The following is a 14,469-nucleotide window of genomic DNA, read 5'->3' as shown; positions in this document are numbered from 1 at the left end:
TTATAACAGTAATTGTCTTTTCAATGTACAGAGAAAATTGGGAGATAAATATAACAAAATCAACACTGGCCTCAGGCGATCTGTTCCTTAACACACTGAATTGGCTGACAATATGCGTCGAGGAATAACGTAGAGTCGGTATAATATACACAACTCTACCCTACATTTATCTCTAGTGTACTGCGTCTCGTATTACTTAATGTGACTGCTACTTTTCATATAATTTAACTCATATACTGTTTTCTCAGCACCTTCCGAAGATTTTTGCCAATAACAGTCATATAATTATGTAACCATATGGGTTTTAATCAGCACATTCGTTTTGCATAAGTGTAGTCATGTACCTGTCAATGTCGATGTGATTAACATCCAAAGATGCTAATTGAGTTAGTGAAATCATCTCGGGATCCCGTGACGTTTCGATGACTGTCATTTCATCATCTTCTGGTGAAGTGGCGAGATTGGATAGGCCTGTCTCCCCACCCGTTCCCCAGACGCGGAGTTCGGCGACCTCGTTACATTTATTCTTACCCCTACTTGTGAAGTGTGAACTGCTGGGTCCGGTCTTGGTGTATAGCTGCTAGTGCAGGGCTTCATGCCTAACATAGCTGGTAGCCCTCGCCCCTGTTGACAAGATTGTCATGGAGCCTTATCTCAATTGATTCTTTGATGATGCTCACCCAAAAGTATCTAGCTTGGCACAACGTGTTTGATTTTTCAAATTAGAACATACGTCCCTTGTTGAGGCTGTGCTCTGTCACTACTAATTTACCTTTATGCCTCAGACGGACGCAACTAATGTGTTCAGTCAGGCAGCAGTGACCGACTGAGACGGACGTAGCAACAGGGAAGTGACTGATTTTGTGACTTGTACGAGTTCCTGGCCAGGAGCGAATTGTGTAATTTCATCTGTGTGCTTTGAAAGTTTAATTTATTGAGTTTCTGCGTATTAATTTAATATCTACGAGGGCAGTTCAATAAGTAATGCACCACATTTTTTTTCTCGGCCAATTTTGGTTGAAAAAACCGGACATTTCTTGTGGAATATTTTCAAACATTCCCACTTCGTCTCGTATAATTTCATTGACTTCCGACAGGTGGCAGCGCTGTACGGAGCTGTAAAAATGACGTCTGTAACGGATGTGCGTTGCAAACAACGGGCAGTGATCGAGTTTGTTTTGGCGGAAAACCAGGGCATCTCAGATATTCATAGGCGCTTGCAGAATGTCTACGGTGATCTGGCAGTGGACAAAAGCACGGTGAGTCGTTGGGCAAAGCGTGTGTCATCGTCGCCGCAAGGTCAAGCAAGACTGTCTGATCTCCCGCGTGCGGGCCGGCCGTGCACAGCTGTGACTCCTGCAATGGCGGAGCGTGCGAACACACTCGTTCGAGATGATCGACGGATCACCATCAAACAACTCAGTGCTCAACTTGACATCTCTGTTGGTAGTGCTGTCACAATTGTTCACTAGTTGGGATATTCAAAGGTTTGTTCCCGCTGGGTCCCTCGTTGTCTAACCGAACACCATAAAGAGCAAAGGAGAACCATCTGTGCGGAATTGCTTGCTCGTCATGTGGCTGAGGGTGACAATTTCTTGTCAAAGATTGTTACAGGCGATGAAACATGGGTTCATCACTTCGAACCTGAAACAAAACGGCAATCAATGGAGTGGTGCCACACCCACTCCCCTACGAAGAAAAAGTTTAAAGCCATACCCTCAGCCGGTAAAGTCATGGTTACAGTCTTCTGGGACGCTGAAGGGGTTATTCTGTTCGATGTCCTTCCCCATGGTCAAACGATCAACTCTGAAGTGTATTGTGCTACTCTTCAGAAATTGAAGAAACGACTACAGCGTGTTCGTAGGCACAAAAATCAGAACGAACTTCTCCTTCTTCATGACAACGCAAGACCTCACACAAGTCTTCGCACCCGAGAGGAGCTCACAAAACTTCAGTGGACTGTTCTTCCTCATGCACCCTACAGCCCCGATATCGCACCGTCGGATTTCCATATGTTTGGCCCAATGAAGGACGCAATCCGTGGGACGCACTACGCGGATGATGAAGAAGTTATTGATGCAGTACGACGTTGGCTCCGACATCGACCAGTGGAATGGTACCGTGCAGGCATACAGGCCCTCATTTCAAGGTGGCGTAAGGCCGTAGCATTGAATGGAGATTACTTTGAAGAATAGTGTTGTGTAGCTAAAAGATTGGGGAATAACCTGGTGTATTTCAATGCTGAATAAAACAACCCCTGTTTCAGAACAAAAATGTGTTGCATTACTTATTGAACTGCCCTCGTAATACCCATAGCTCTTGTGTTTTCGTTTGCGTCGGAAAGTAAACCGATTTTGTGACATATTACAAGTTCCTAATCCAGGGAAAATTATTTAGACTCACCTGAGTGCTTCGGTAGTTCCGTTTTTGAATCTTTGCGGATTAATCTAATTTATTAGACACAGTTGTCGCGTTTTCGTCAGCGTCTACAGTCGAGATCTGTAGCGCCAATCGATAGTCTGTTTATCTAGGCAGTGTAGTTTTCCACGGTCTTTAGTATGGACAGGGAATGTGATTGTTGTGTGCGGATGTGAGCCGAGTTGGTGACTCTTCGCTCTCAGCTCCGGTCTGTGATGAATTCAGTTACATAGCTTGATGCTGCTGTGGATGGGCACCACTGTTGTGGCCGGCAGTGGGATCCAACGGACGTCCAGCAAGTCCTAGTCCTCCAGTCGGTCCTCACTGGTGCCAGACCAGTTCCTACTCGCGCTGAGGTTGACCCCTCACCTGTGGTTGAGTGGGAGGTCGCCTCGGGGTGTGGCAGGTGAAAGACTTCCCAGGGGCCTGCATGTAAGGCCTCCCCAGTTAGTCTGACAAACAGGTTCCAGGTGCTGTCTGTGGCTGTCGCTCAGCCAAATGCAATAGACTGTTCTGTTTGAGAGGACGACTCTCGGCCTGCAAGATCCGGGCAATCAGAGAGGGTGGGATTATTGACAGTTGGGAGCTCCAACGTTAGGCGCAGTATGGGGCCCCTTAGGGACATGGTTGCCAAGAGGGGGACGAAAGTCAATGTTTACTCTGTGTGTATACAGTGTGGTGTCATTCCAGACGTGGAACGGGTGCTTCCGGATGCCATGAAGAGCACAGAGTGCAGCCAACTGCAGGTGGTGGCTCACGTTGGCACCAATGGTGCGTGTCACTTTGGATTAGGATGGTTTCGAGCGGTTACCAAAAGTGGTAAAAGCTGCCTGTCTTGCCTGCGAGATGAAAGCAGAGCTCACCATTTGCAGCAAAGTCGACAGGACCGATTGCGGACCTCTGGTACAGAGCCGAGTGGAGGCTCTGAATCACAGGCTCAGATGGTTCTGCGACCCTGTAGGCCGCAGATTCCTCGACTTGCGCCATACTGTGGTGGGGTTTCGGGTTCTACTGAATAGGCCAGGAGTCCACTACACGCAGGTGGTGGTGTGGACTGGGCGGTTTTTTTATGTTAGAGGGTCTCGGGAAAACACAAAAAGGGCTTCAGTCACACAGGGTGCAGACCGAACACAGGAAGAATGAAGATACAGGAAGCATCGGTATGACAGTTGTAAATTGTTGTAGCTGTGTTGAAGTACCAGAGCTCCAAGCGGTAATAGAAAGCACTGATGCTCGAATCGTTATAGGCACTGAAATCTGGAGATCAGTTCAGCCGAAATTTTTTGCGTAGAGTCTAACGGTGTTCCGAAAGTACAGGCCAAACACAATGGGCGGCGGCGTGTTTGTTGCTGTTAGAAGTAGTTTTTACCTTGTTACGAAACTGAAGCATATAGTTTCTGTGAGTTATTATGGGAAAAGGTCATTCTTGGCAACCGAAATAAAATAATAATTGGATCCTTTTAACGACCCCCCAATTCAGATGATACAATTGCTGAAAGGTTCAAAGGAAACTTGAGTTGGATTTCGATACAATTGTAGTTGGTGATGACTTTAAATTAGCCTCGATATGTTGGCGAAAATACATGTTTAATTCCGGAGGTAAACATAAAAAATCACCCGGAATTGTGCTAAACGCGTTCTCTGAAAATTATTTCCAGCAGTTAGTTCATGAGCACACGCGAATAGTATGGCCTCTTAGCAACAAATAATCCTGAGCTAATAACGAGCATCAAATCGGATACAAAAATTAGTGAACACAGAGTTGTCGTAGCGAGATTGAATATTGTAACCCACAAATCCTAAAAAAAATGAACGAAAAATATACCTATTCAAAAAAGCAGATAAAAAATTCACTTGTCGCCTTCCTGAGAGACAATCTCCACTCTTTCCAAATTAACAAAGTAAGTGTACACCAGATGTGGCTTGAATTCAGAGAAATAGTATCGGCAGCAGTTGAGAGATTTATGGCAAATAAATTAACAAACGAGGGAGCTGATTTTCCTTGGTACACAAAAGGGTCAGAATACTGTTGCACAAACAACGAAGAAAACATGCCAAATTTTAACAGACGTAAAATCTCCAAGATTGGATATCTTTTACAGAAGGTTGAAATTTACCCCGAAATTCAATGCGAGATGCTTATAGTAGTTTCCACAACGAAACTTTGTCTCGAAACCTGGCAGAAAATCCAAAGAGATTCTTGTCGTATATGAAGTATGCTAGCGGCAAGATACAATCAATACCTTCTCTGCGCGATAGCAATGGAGAAGACAGTACTGCCGAAGCAGAGTTACTAAACACAGCCTTCCAAAATTCCTTCACCAAAGAAGATGAAGTAAATAATCCAGAACAGCTGCCAACATGAGTAATGTAGAAGTAATTATCCTTGGAGGAGTGAAGCAATTTAAATCATATAACAAAAGCAAGTCTTCCGGTCCAGATTGTATACCAGTTAGGTTCCTTTCAGAGTGTGCTGATGCATTAGCTCCATACTTAACAATCATATACAACCATTCGCTCGACGAAAGATGCGTACCCAAAGACTAAAGTTTCACAGATCACACCAATATTCAAGAAGGGTAGTAGGAGTAATCCACTACATTACAGTCCCGTATCATTAACGTCGATATGCAGCAGGGTTTTGGAACATATTTTGTGTTCGAACATTACGAAGTATCTCGAAGAAAACGGTCAAACGGTCTACTGACACACAGTCAACACGGACTTAGAAAACTTTACTCGCACGAAGTGTTGAGTTCTATTGACAAGGGATTTCAAATTGAGTCCGTATTTCTGAAATTCCGGGAGGCTTTTGACATTGTACCACACAAGCGGCTTGTTGAATATCCTCTCAGATAGATGAATGGATTCGTGATTTCCTGTCAGAGAGGTCACAGTTTGTAGTAACTGACGGAAAGATATCGAATTAAACAGAAGTGATTTATGGCGTCACCCAAGGTAGGGTTATAGACCCTTTGCTGTTCCTTATTTGTATAAACGATTTGGGAGACAATCTGAGCAGATGCCTTAGGTTGTTTCCAGCTGAGGCTGTCGTTTGTCGACTAGTAACGTCATCAGAAAATCAAAACAAATTGCAAAACGATTTAGAATAAAAGTCTGTATGGTGCGAAAATTGGCAATTGACCTCAAATAACGAAAAGTGTGAGGTAATCCACATGAGCGCTAAAAGGAATCCGTTAAACTTCGGTTACACGATAAATCAGTCAAATCTACTGGCCGAAAGTTCAACGAAATCCCTAGGAATTACAATTATGAACTACTTAAATTCGAGGGAACACACAGAAAATGTTGTGGGGAAGGCGAACCAAAGACTGCGTTTTATTGGCAGGACATTTAGAAAATGTAACAGATCTACTAAGGAGGCTGCCTACACTACGCCTGTCCGTCATGTTTTAGAAGACTGCTGCGCGGTGTGGGGTCCTTACCAGATAGGATTGACGGAGTACATCGAAAAAGTTCAAAGAAGGGCAGCACGTTTTGTATTATCGTGAAATAGAGGAGAGAGTGCCACTGAAATGATACTGGATTTGAGGTGGACGTCATTAAAACAAAGGCGTTTTTCGTTGCGGTGGAATCTTCTCACGAAATTTCAATCACAAATTTTCTCCTCCGAATGCGAAAATATTTTGTTGAAGCCGACCTGTATAGGAAGAAACGGTCACCATGATAAAATAAGGGAAATCAGAGTTTTTTCAGAGCGCTATACGAGATTGGAATAATGGAGAATTGTGAAGGTGGTTCGATGAACCTTCTGCCAGGCACTTAAATGTGATTTGCAGAGTATCCATGTAGATGTAGATGTAGATGTAGACATGCAGCATCCTGATATAATTTTACAGGTGTATTCAATAGTGTATGTGAATTCTGTGTCACGAATAAAGTTAGTAATAAGGAAGTAATTTATTAAAACGTCATGCCGGATGTGGCAGTTATTTTGCACGAACATCGAAAATGTAGTAAGCGATAAACTTTTTCCCGTTCATCATTTTGTGGGTGAGAAAAATTTTCGTAAAAGTTTGAAATTATGTTAAAGTTTGTTGCAAGTCACTAAGTGCTCTAATTCTTAAATACTGGATGTTAAAATCTGTGTTTCCACGCGTCGTGGTCGACACTGCTTTTTCACACCCACCACTACCCCTTCAATTGGCAGATGGTTTTTACGCCAACAACAGTTCTTTGCAGGCAGTAAGTAATAAGTGTACCAAGTTTGGCTGAAATCGTTCCAGTGCTTTAGGTGGAGATGTGAAACAAACATACATACAAAATACATACATTCACGCATACTTACATCCATTTTTATAATATGTATGGATTCTATTTGTCAACATATTACTATATCGAAACATTTAAATTCTGAATCAGACTTCAAAACTGCCCGTGTTTGATTATGATGGTGGAATAAAATATTATGTTTTTTTTTCTGATGCTTAAATCTTATCGTTTGATGTTCGCTTTTGTCATATTTGTTAATCGATCTCATAATTATGTCAAATGCACGATTTCTTAGTAGTTTTCCTATTTTTAGTTGTGATAAATACAGTTTTGTCTTCAAGAATTCATTCTTTTTATACTTTTCTCGTATTTCTTCTTTTATCTACATCATTTCACCTTTTTGTTTTGCACATCTGGCAACTTTTTTCATTGTTTTAATAATCACGTAAGCATGTAATGGTGTAACTTGATTTGTGAAACACCTTTTAATGAAACATTTGCCTTCTGCATTTTTCGTATTTAACACATATAATACAGTTTAGAAATATCATTACATAACCTATGAAATAAACGACTAGATATGCCTAACATACGTATATACTGATTGACAAGTACATAACATCCGAAATTATCATGCTAATTAAAACTGACATATAACTAGATAATTATATAACTGTTATTGGCAAATGTCTTTGAGACGTGTTAAGACACCAGTATACAGGGTGTTAGGAAATTCCCGTTACTAACTTCTACGACTTGTAGAGGGGACTGACTACATAACATTTTGAAGAGGAACCCATGTTCGGTAACGTGTCGTTTCCGTTTTACGACGCTTTAAATTCAGATGAGTAGCACGTCCACGTCTTCTGAGGAAAAGAGAAAAGCCCCACAGTTGCTTTTCCTGGTATGCAATAGTGTATACAGGATTACCCGTTCATCGGATTTACTCTTATGGACCACTTCTTGTGGGGTCGTGGGTATGCAATAGTGTATACAGGATTACCCGTTCATCGGATTTACTCTTATGGACCACTTCTTGTGGGGTCGTATGCAAAATTTAATTTACGAGACTCATGTGGACACGGAGGAAGTTCTGTTGGCACGACTTCTGCCCGCTGCACTAGAAACTGAAGAGACACCAGGTGAAATGGAGAGTGTATGCCAGAACATGCTCGTAGGTACAATGTCTGTAACAACACTGGTGGTCGCCACATTGAGCCGCTTTTATAATGCAACAATACAGTTCTGTACGTAAAGTATGCTGGATCATTTTTTGTTTTGGAATAATGTGAACACGTAATGTTTAAATGTTAATACAAACAAATATTCCTAAGTGATAAATGGATGTTTCGTTATGTTTCTTCTCGAACTGTTACCTAATAATTGTATTGCATCAAGCCTAATTCAACTCCTCAGCAGAAGTGGATGAGTTAAACACCTGAACTGAGACCATCCTAGAACGGAAACGCTACGTTTCCGGACAAGGGATCCTATGCAAAATATTATGTACTCATTCCTCTGCACAAGTCCCATAAGTTGGTAACGGGAATTTAGGAACACCATGTATAAGGCAAATTAACTTGTATGAAAAAGTAGCAGTCACATTAAGTAACAGGAAATACTGTACACTAGAGATAATGTATATTTTGCCTCCTGTAATGCAGACTCCAGTGATGATTGGCATGTGCCAGATACTATTATGTCATTAAATAAATAAATAAAACGAATATTTCTTGGGCAGCTTACGCGTGTGTATTGTTGTAGCTTTTGTCGACTACAAAAAGATTTATTATTTCATAGATATCCAAACATTATTCCATATTTTCAAGAAATTCACAATTGACAGGTAATCAATGGCAGTTATCCAACCGATATTAAAAGCTACAGCCTCCAAAGTTAAATTCGTGGGAGAAACTTCATAAGCATTTCAAATCCGCGCCGATTTCGCGAATCAGACGCACTCTCCCTCTACCATTTAATACAATCCTGCAAAAAATTGTGAAATCATGGGGAAAGGAAATAAAGGGACTCCAACTCGGGATTAAAAAAGAGCAGAGAATCAATATGAAGTGTCTGGATTTCGCAGACGATATCGCTGCTTTACAAACATTAGAGAAGAAGCCAAACTTGTCCTGGAGAAGTGTCACGAAATCTCACAGCAAACTGGCCTACGAATTTCCTACGTGGAAATTCAATAGATCGGAGGAAGCTTGCAGATAATCTTTCCATTATAAGTCGGTGAGAGGAAGTGTCCCAAGTTACACACTTTAAAAAATCTAGGTATCTAGGAAAGACCATCCAGACATCAGGACTGAACACAATAGTCCCAATAAAGGAAGAATCTCAACATTACAAGAAGCACACAAGCTCACTTTGCGTCATTTCAGTAACAAATCTCTCTTTGTCAAGGCGAAATTAAGGCATTACAACACAGTAGTTCTAGCGGAACTCCACGCTGCAGAAAATACGACGATTCTTGGTCAAACAAACACAAGAGAGACTGAAAAGCAGGAAAGGAAATTTTTGAGGAAAATATTTCGACCTAATTTTCGCAAGGGAATTTGGACAGAGAGGCCGTCGTGAAAGCTCTACAAACAGACAGAAACAATAACGGACATCTCTGGAAAAAAGATGAAATTCTATGGACATATTCACAGGATGAACAAGAACAGGCTCACTATGGAAAACGAAATTAGCAAAAAACACAAAATATGTCACTAAAACAGAAGAATATATTAAAGAAGAGGGAATAATACAAGGTGACATAACGACCTTCCACACCTAAACAAACGTACATGCACACATACAAGTCTTAACGGGTTCAACAACACCAGCACACTGATTATAAAAAAAATGCTTGCCTTTCACATAGAACACCTCGTCGTAGCATAAAACTTTATTCTCGCACATAATTCCGACGCTAGATGTTCCTAGAATATCAAGTACGTGGTGCACAGACGTGGAGAGGCGTGTTTCAGGCGCACGTACCGCCGGCAGGCAGAAGTGCAGCGTGCGGCTCGCTGCCACCGCGGCTTCAAAGCACGTAACGGCGTGCCGGCAGCTGCGGTCAGTAGGCCCAATTGGTTTGCGGACGTGCCGCGGTTTGTGGCAAATGACACCTGGCTTTGCCCTGGTCTTTTTGCGCTACAAAGCCAATAAACACTTTGGTGTTCCGATCACCAGCTAGAAGTACCCCGGTTCACTTGCGGGAAATGTCGGTCAGGCTTTGCTAGTCCTGTTGCCTCCAGTCAGCCCACCGAAAAATACCAAGCTCCATTTCATAAAATTATTAAAATTTACAAACGTTTACCGCTGGATCCCTTCGGAGCGGATTATATGTCTTCATGAAGTTTTTGCTTCAAATGATCATTAATAGCATCTCTCAGAATACTGAAATTTCCTGATAGGGCATCCTGTACAGTATATGACAGGTGATATGAGGTTGTGCAGTTAGCACGAAAAGCGTGGTGACCACCACATCAGTGTTAGCAAGCTGAAATCCTAATAAGGCATACCAAGAATGTATGTGACTGTAGCAAGTTAAATTTTTCGTGTGAGCTTAAATAATCAATAAGCAGTGTAAAAGTAAAAATTAATACTGGATGAAATCGGAAGATAAGAGATGATAGTAAGAAACGTGGCTTACCTCCTGCGCAGCCTGGCTCTCGGGCGACTTGCTGGTAGCCTTCACAGCACTCGTAGCGAATCACCCTGCAAAACACAACACAGCCTTTGCTCATACTCTGCACTTTCATTATAGACGTTTTGCTTTTGTTCTGTGATATATGACGCTGGTTAGAGGCTTTAGTACGCAATTCTCAAAAAAATGGTTCAAATGGCTCTGAGCACTATGGGACTTAACTGCTGAGGTCATCAGTCCCCTAGAAGTTAGAACTACTTAAACCTAACTAACCTAAGGACATCACACACATCCATGCCCGAGGCAGGATTCGAACCTGCGACCGTAGCGGTCGCGCGGTTCCAGACTGTAGCGCCTAGAACCGCTCGGCCACAACGGCCGGCCGCGCGCAATTCTGCTGACAGACATAACGCTGAGTACTATGCCAGAATTTGGAGGGGGGAGGGGGTGGAGGGAGGCGGGGGTTAGTACGGACAATAACGGGAAGAATATTTCCGGAAATTATGAAATGAGGATAGAGAAGAGTATACAGAGGAAGGAAAAGTGGAAGGAAAGGAACAGGGAGGGGAGAAGATCCAAGTTTTAGAAAGCGAGGTGAGCAAGGTATTAAGAACAGGGAAGAATGGTAAATCACCTGGACCAGGCAATATCAATCCGGAGCTTTTAAAATAGGGTGGTGACGAAATAGTGAAACTAATAACACGGTTATTCAATAAAATGTTACGTGGAGATACAATACCCAAGGAAATGAAGCTGGGCGATATTAATACTATTTTTAAGAAAGAAGATCTCAAAAGATGCTCGAATTATCGAGGAATTTGTGTTGTAATCACATTAATGAGAAGTTTTGGGAAAATAAGCTGGAAAAAAAATTTAAAACCCAGGAAGAACAATGTGGTTTCACAGCTGGTAGATCATGCCTAGACCATATTTTTACATTCCGACAGATCTTAAAGAAACATAGCGAAAATAAAAAAAAACATAGGATTAAATTTCATAGATTTACAAAAAGCATATTATACTGTCCCAAGCAAACTACTTTGGAGAGCATTACATACGACAAACATAAGGGATCCTTTAATTAAAATAGTACAAGAAAAATGTAAAGATAACATACGTAAAGTAAAAATTGGTAGCACACTTTCACCGAAATTTAGAACAAGCAAGGGTCTGTTACAAGGCTGCCCCATTACATCAACATTATTTAAAATCGATATAGACATCAATCTTAATACATGGTCTCGTAAATGCAATGGGATGGGGCTATAAATTAAAGATGGAGTTTACCTGCATCACCTATTATTTGCTGATGATCAAGTGGTTGTAGCACAGATTATATATGTAACCAATTAGCAATGGAATACAGAAGCTGGGGATTGAAGATTATTTACCAGAAAACAGAATAACTCACTAATGATCCAGATGTCTTATTCATAGAGAGAATGAAAATTAAGAAGGTCAATACTTTCTGTTACTTGGGATCCATTTTAGAGATGGAGGGAAAATCAGAGGTAGAAATTAATAAAAGATTTCCAGTGGAAGGAAGGTCGCTGGGATGCTTGACTCAGCCTTATGGAGCAGAAATGTAATAAACCGAAACAAAAAAATCGTATAAATCGATACTAGAGAGCATAGTTATGTACAGAGTGGAGACTTGGATTACTAATCTGAAACACATAAAAAGCTGCAAGCAGTAGAAATGGACTCCTAGAGATCAGCAAGAATTTCTAGAAAAGAGAAAGTAAGAAACGACGAAATAATAAAGAGAATGAAAGTAAGAGAAAGAATACATGATGTGGTGGATGAGAGGAAATTACAATGGTACGGGCATGCAAGAAGAACTGAGAAAGCTAGAATTCCGAAAATGATCCTGGAATGGGAACCGGAGGGAAAGAAGAGAAGAGGACGCCTTATGATCACCTAGCTCTACAATGTACGATTAACAGTGGGAAGAGTGGCGCAGAGGAAGAAGATATACAAAATCGAAACACCTGGAGGGACATCCAGAGGAGATAAATTAAGATCTTATGTATCGTGAAGAATTTCAACAGTTGCTGTTGCAGCCATGTTTAAAATCTTGTCTTATGTAACAGATGTAATAATTTCCGTGTATTTGTTATGTTGGAGAAAAAACTGTGTATAGAGAAATATCTCAATAAATAAAAAATAATAAAAATTCCGTCTTTTCCAGATGAACCTTTTTTCTGTGAACCAGACACATTTCGCCTATTCATGTTAGGCATCTTCAGTGGTCTATAAAAGATTATTTAGTTACACATATCTTGTTATGAGATTTTTACAGCATCGTGGCGGTTTTGTTTAAATCTGTTTCTATTCATAACTGTATGGAACGTAAGTAAAAAAATACAGCCACATAACTATAAATAGAAATAGCTAGATTTAAACAAAACTGTCAAAAAATCACCACAAATATAATATCAAGATATGTATAAGTAAATAATCTTTTTGTATATTATAGACCACTGAAGATGCCTAACATGAACCGGCGAAACATACCTGGTAAACAGAAATAAATTCAGTTGTAAAATACGGACTTTTCATTAAAAAGAACTTATAACGCTCCTTTCCCCTTCCCCTCCTTCTCCCCCTTCTCTGGCAATTTACGTACCTGCTGCGCAAAACGGAACACAACTTGTAGTCTAAGATCTCGACTTAAGCCAACCTTCCCTCATCGAGTTTCCTAATAAAACGTATATTTCATATATTATAATGTATAAGTAAACAAAACGCGATAGGATAGCCGCCCCATGTCGCTGCACCGCTATTTTAATTAAAGATTGTTTAATTAAATGTTTTTCGCTATTTGCTCTCATGCAGTTTTTTTAATTACCATCAACGAGGAGTAAAATATGTAAATAAAACAGTAAAGTAAGGTTACCTGTCTTTTTTCCCCGAAATAATGGATGAAGCTAGGTGCAAATTATTCTCATTGAGTTTCCTTATACAATCATACGTAAAATGTAGATAACTTTGTTGCGAACACGATAGCGTAGCGTTGCCTAGGAAAACTGGGCCTACTTTAGGGTTGATGCAGTTTCAAGGTTCAGTAACTGAGGTCGAGAGCTTGTAGCGGCGAATCCAAGAAAATGACTCGCGAAATTCTTACATTTTTCTTGCAACCTCTACTGCAGCACCGCCAAACGACTTGAATGTCTAAACACACTGCGAAATGATTGTGTATTGGAGAGTTGAAGCACCCTCAAAACCCATATCTACACTCAGCTAATAAACTTACCATCGACTTCATAAGTTCGCGTCAAAGATGGACTCTCACAATCAGCTATAGTATGAAAACGAAGATATTGACTGCTGTCAAGAAGAATCTTGCTTTGTCACAACAAGACTAGACATATTCTTTGCAAAAAAGCAGGATAAAAAGGACAAAATATTATTATAACGATTAAAAATAACATATACATTTGATAGTAGTGTCGATAAATAGGTTTTATTTAACATTTCTAGAGGTAAAGCAGCAGCATCCACTGTTATTGATTTCTTGCTTGCTGTTAAGTCAGCTGGAGATTAACAAAAGTTAAGTTTTATTTCTAAAAGCAACTTTGTTACGGGAAAATTTGAGAAACCGATATTACGAAACAGAATTTTTAATTCCGCATCACAATGCACCTCCAGAGCTCAGGTGAATAAAAATAAAGAGGTAGTACTGAAGTCTAAACGTCAAAATCGACAAGGATTTGATATTATAGAATTACAGAATCTTTACAACCGGGAACTACTGATTTTTTGGATGTCTTAAGAATTATCGTTTTAAGAAGGCTTTGGTACAGTTATTAGCCTATTACTGGGAGAATGACTATTTGGCATCAATAATGCAAACTAAGGAAGTATTTATAGCCGTTGGAAGTCACAGTTACTCTTATCAAATAAAGAAAATAATTTCGTAAAAACTGAAGAAATTGATGAAGAAGCGGATATGGGGATTAGTATTCATATTAGAAAAATGCCACTAAGTTCAAAAATTTTGGTAAAATTCTCTGATACTGATGTTTTAATAATTTTGCTGGCCAATATGCATAAAGTCTCTGAGTCTGAAATTTGGTTGGCAGGTTCAGCAACTAAGACAAAAAAACAATGAACATATTAATTCTATCAACTGCGCAGAATTAGCATCGATGCTGGAACCCCATTATGTCTACGTT

At 40.4% G+C, this 14,469-nt stretch overlaps 1 protein-coding gene across 1 annotated transcript in view; it reads right to left on the bottom strand.

The window, feature by feature from the left end:
• LOC126248296 (transforming growth factor-beta-induced protein ig-h3-like) overlaps positions 1-14,469 on the bottom strand; it is a 414,865-nt gene that overhangs the window by 186,830 nt on the left and 213,566 nt on the right. The window contains exon 3 of the mRNA XM_049949161.1: positions 10,298-10,362. Coding sequence (XP_049805118.1) covers positions 10,298-10,362 — 65 coding nt within the window. The remainder of the gene's footprint in view (positions 1-10,297; positions 10,363-14,469) is intronic.

The sequence above is a fragment of the Schistocerca nitens genome, chromosome 3 (assembly GCF_023898315.1).
Source record: "Schistocerca nitens isolate TAMUIC-IGC-003100 chromosome 3, iqSchNite1.1, whole genome shotgun sequence".
Taxonomy (NCBI): domain Eukaryota; kingdom Metazoa; phylum Arthropoda; class Insecta; order Orthoptera; family Acrididae; genus Schistocerca; species Schistocerca nitens.
This window is presented reverse-complemented; position numbering and strand designations above follow the sequence as displayed.